The 4,499-nt window shown below is 55.0% G+C and overlaps 1 protein-coding gene across 1 annotated transcript; it reads left to right on the top strand.

Moving 5' to 3' along the window:
- Nucleotides 1-340: 340 nt before the first annotated feature.
- LOC147111492 (uncharacterized) lies at nt 341-4,129 on the top strand. The gene is made up of 3 exons (XM_085999891.1): nt 341-550; nt 2,711-2,894; nt 3,053-4,129. Exons 1-3 carry the CDS (start codon nt 341-343, stop codon nt 4,102-4,104), a joined length of 1,446 nt encoding a protein of 481 aa, XP_085856017.1. The 3' UTR covers nt 4,105-4,129.
- Nucleotides 4,130-4,499: the final 370 nt, after the last annotated feature.

Raw genomic sequence — 4,499 nt, 5'->3', positions numbered from 1 at the left:
CGCAAAATCGGTGCTAAGGGCACTGAATTTCTAGGCCAATGTCTTTTAATCTAAAGTCTGTTCAACTCTTTATACAGCATTTACAGGAGACATCATGCTAGTGATGCATCTAGAATGAAACTGAAACTAAACTCAAGTGCTTGTCTCTGTCACATGACCTCTGCTGGTCAGGCATAAGTAATCAATACATGCAAACATGCTGGTAAGGCATCATAATCAAACAGGCAAATAATCACTATTTGCTGATATCATTACAGTAGAGAGCCAGGTAATGGTGAGGGTGGGAGGTTTTAAACCCCTCTACAAGGGGCCGTATAACATTATTGACAAAGCTTGTCCTATGGTATACGCAGTTCAGTTACCTAAGGAAATCAAATGGTTTCATATTAACCAGATGAAGCTTTTCAGCCCACAAGCAGGTCAAGAAGACAACAAGCCAAGATTGAGCATGGTGAGCCAGATTTATTCTCTCCAGTGGGATGATGAAGGGGTGTCTAATGAGACACCCCCACCCAATGAGGTGCCCTTGCCTGAAGTGGTGCCTCCACAGGTACAGTATGGTCCAAATGAAGGTGGACAGGACATGGGAGCTGTAGAAACCTCCTCATCCCCAGGTCTGGAACCACCTCCTGTCCGCAGACGAGTCCAACAGACCCCTCCTACCCCACGACGTAGTGAAAGAAATAAAAAGACACCCTTGAGGTATCATCAGTGGTAGGAGTCGAAAATTGCCCGAAACAGAAAAAGAAAAATAGGAAGTCCCGTTTTGTTTTGTTTTTAAAAAAAATCAGTATTGAGAGGCTGAACTGTATAAAATGAAGGAATTATTCTGGCCAATGATCGGGATTCTGCTCCATCTCAAAGATTCCTGTCAGCCTATGCTTTTACCAAGCGTAACACTTTTAAAGATTTTCAGTGGGCTGAGGTTCTGCAGAAAGTGGAACTCTCCATCTGCGGAGGCCCTTCTCCAGGGCGAGGTCCCTACACATCGCGTACACACCCGTAGGAATCGTAAAATATGGGCTAAGATCTTGAAAATTCTGTGAGAACCATGAGTCAACAATCCTGCAGATGTGAAAAACATCGACTCTCTCCAATCCTTGGATGTCTGGCCTTGGTTAACTAAGTGTCATAACAGATAGGAAGAGAGAGAGAGAGAGAGGGAAAAACTACATTATCTGGAGTGTATGTGCTTTAAGTCAGAACTACTTTTTACAGCTCCTGTATACTGTAGTACCGGCAGTAACCACACCGGTATATAAGCTGTGCGCATGCCTCTGTACTCCAGTCTAGAGATGACCCTCCTCCAGTAAAGACCTGTTGTTTGTTTATGTACAGCGTCCATGTAATTATTTATCCACTGAACCATGGATCTAACATCATCCACACAGTTTGGGACATGAATGCTGTGGGTGAGTTGTCAAGTTTTGGGGTATAAGGGATGTTGTAGGCTGACATTTGGGTCTATAGTCGTTCGTGACCTGGTCAGTTGCCAGTTAAAATCATAAGTCTAGTCATCGTTGAATTGACCTCTCATCTGGTGTTTGTACATATGTGGTGCTTATAATCACCTGAGCTTAAAGTCAATGGCCTAGAAATTCAGTTCGGACGCTATTGCGGCGCTAAAGTCGGGCGCTCGTCAAATTTAGCGGCCGCCGGAAAGTGCAGGCGAGCTCGCCGAAATTCAGTAGATTTGGCCAACTTTTTGGCCGAGCGCTGCAAAAGGCGTTGGAACCCTGTGTTCAGGCGCTAATCCGGCGATGCAGCCTGATAACGCCGATTCCGGGCGCAGCGCAGGTGCGATCATGTGGTGAGTGTCAGCAGACACCCAGCTCTTAAAGGGGGAAGGGTCAACTTTGACTGCAGCCACGCCCTGCATGCTGTAGCCCTGCAACTAGGCCTCAGGACTGGTTGTGTGCCATATCAACGCCTGGAGGTCATGGAGAGGGCCCGTGAAAGAGCCCAGCGGTTCTCTGAGCATGCGCTGGGTGTGCTCCTTCATGGGGTGCGCAAAAGAAGACGGGTCGTGTGCCCGGCTAGTGGCAGGAAGGCTCCCAGGAGCCAGTTCAGGGAGGCGTGGACCAAAATTGCCCGGAGGGTCTCCTCCAACTCCGATGTTCCCAGGAGTGCGGACCAGTGCCGCAAGAAATACAATGACCTATGTCGGCTGGTCAAGGTGAGTACCCTTTCCAATGTCCCCCTCATCCTTGCATGTGCTCCTCCCATTAGGGCCAAAGGGACATCCAAGGTCTAATGCCCAGCCCTGCTGCCGCTGCAATGGCACTTGCATGTTAATCAATAGCTCTTTCTGCACTTACCACACTGTGCAAGCTATTCCACCATGGGAGGCCTCACACACAGCTACAGGGCACCACACTGTGCAAGCTATTCCACCATGGGAGGCCTCACACACAGCAACAGGGCACCACACTGTGCAAGCTATTCCACCATGGGAGGCCCCACACACAGCAACAGGGCACCACACTGTGCAAGCTATTCCACCATGGGAGGCCTCACACACAGCAACGGGGCACCACACTGTGAAAGCTATTCCACCATGGGAGGCCTCACACACAGCAACAGGGCACCACACTGTGCAAGCTATTCCACCATGGGAGGCCTCACACACAGCTACAGGGCACCACACTGTGCAAGCTATTCCACCATGGGAGGCCTCACACACAGCAACGGGGCACCACACTGTACTTAGACGCCCTCCTTTCTCTTGCAGGCCAAGCTGGCGAGGAATGCCAGGAGCCTGCGTGTCACTGGTGGAGGCCCTCGCGATTACCAGGAGCTAACGGCTCTGGAAGAGAGGGTGGCCCGACTGCTGCGTCACCCGGTGATTGGGCCTGTGGCGCTCGGCGACGCCGACCCTATACTGGAACCCACTGGTAAGGACAGGACCGGGTGCACCTCTCTCCTTGCCCTCGCGCATCAGATCTACATCCTTCCCCACTGGCCGAAAAATGCGCATAATGCACCAGTGCGGCCTCCCTCGCTGTCGACCTGTCCTCACTCTAAAGCTACACTTGTGCCTTCCTGCTTTCAGCTGGTGAGGAGGAGGTGCTCCCTGAAGCCCACACAGCCAGGCCCTCGGAGGAGGAGGACGTCGAGGAGCAGCAGGAAGGCGCCACCTCGGGGGAACCCTCCTCCGCTCCAGGAGATGGCAATGAAGGGGAGACGTCTGGCGTGCCGGAGAGCCAGGGGGAGGCGGGGGAGGGGAGCCCCGAACCTGGTCCCAGTGGCATGGACGCACGCGGCAAGGCTCCGGCGGCACGCCAGCCTTCTGGCCAGAGGGTGGAGGCGCCCTCCAGTCCGGACTCGGACGTCGCCCAGGAGGTGCGCCTCCTGGACGAGATGTCGGCGGCGTCGGAGCGCCGGCACGTCGAAATCATGGAGGTGGTGGCACAGATGCCTCACGCCATCGAACGCCTCGCTCAAAGTGTGGTGGCTTTCGGCCAATCCCAGGCCAGGGGCCTAGAGCTATTCGCAGCAGCGCACGCCAGGGGGGTGGAGCTCCTTGTGGCAGCGCATGAGAGGGGGGTCGAACAACTCGAGGCAGCGCAGCACGCCAGTCGCCAGCTGAGAGGTGCTGTGCAGACAATGGCACTGCAGATGCGGGGACATGCCGGCGCAGTTGGGGCACTGACTTCTGCCACCCTCGCACTGGCGCGGAGGCGTCGCCAGGCCAGCCGCCGCCCTGCTGCCGCACACCGGTCTGGCGGCCAACAGTTTGGCGCGCTTGCTCCCCGGCCAGGCCGGCCGAGTGCACGTGTGTCTGGCGCCCAGCGCGCGCCTGGCATCACCCACCTTGTCCCCATTGGTGCAGGCGAGCCTGCGACTCCCCCAGCCAGGGTGCAAGGAGCTACTGCAGCCAGTGAAGAGGGCCACCCACAGCTGCAGCAGCCACCAGCCGGCCCCTCCCGGGCCCGCCCTCGTGTAGGCCGACCCCCAAGGGCATCTGGCGAGACGCCTTGTCGCCCTGAGGATCCTTCCCCCAGCCTCGCCACAGCCTCACGGCCCAGCTTGAGGCGCAGCAGCAGGACGGGCCGGGGCAAAAGACGGCTGTCGACAGACTCGCCCTCTCGCCACACCGAATAGAGTGTGTTGAGCGAGGGTTTGGGTGATGCGGGGGCTTCTGTTCTGGGGGGCATTATGTGGTTTGGTTTTATGGGGGTCTTTGTGTTGTGGGGGGGGCTTGTTTTTGTTAGGCCAGTGACGAAGGCCATTTGGATGGTGATGTTATGTTAGTCCTCCCCAGGTTTTGGGAGTGACAGAAGTTTGTTACTGTTTTTTGGGGGTCTTCACTGTTTTGCTCTTCCATGTGAGAAGGGCCCTGAGTTTTTGAAATAAAGATGTTTATTTATTCACCATGTGCAGGTGTCATGTTTCAAGTGGTTGTTGGGTTAACCGGCTGAGGGCTTGCGAAGCGGCTGCGTTCAGTGGGCCAGGCCATTCCCTGACAGGGGGCCTAGAAGTGTCGAGCAATAAGCCCC

This window comes from Somniosus microcephalus, chromosome 10 (assembly GCF_052327205.1).
Source record: "Somniosus microcephalus isolate GS21.2 chromosome 10, FLI_Smic_1.0, whole genome shotgun sequence".
Classification (NCBI taxonomy): domain Eukaryota; kingdom Metazoa; phylum Chordata; class Chondrichthyes; order Squaliformes; family Somniosidae; genus Somniosus; species Somniosus microcephalus.
The sequence above is the reverse complement of the archived record's forward strand: the minus strand, read 5'-3'. Positions and strand labels throughout refer to the sequence as shown.

Coding starts and splice junctions, on each gene's coding strand:
- LOC147111492 (XM_085999891.1), top strand. CDS start 341: ATGGTATACGCAGTTCAGTTACCTAAGGAAATCAAATGGTTTCATATT. Junction 551..2,710: donor CTGAAGTGGTGCCTCCACAG/GTACAGTATGGT, acceptor CACTGTACTTAG/ACGCCCTCCTTTCTCTTGCA. Junction 2,895..3,052: donor CCCTATACTGGAACCCACTG/GTAAGGACAGGA, acceptor TCCTGCTTTCAG/CTGGTGAGGAGGAGGTGCTC.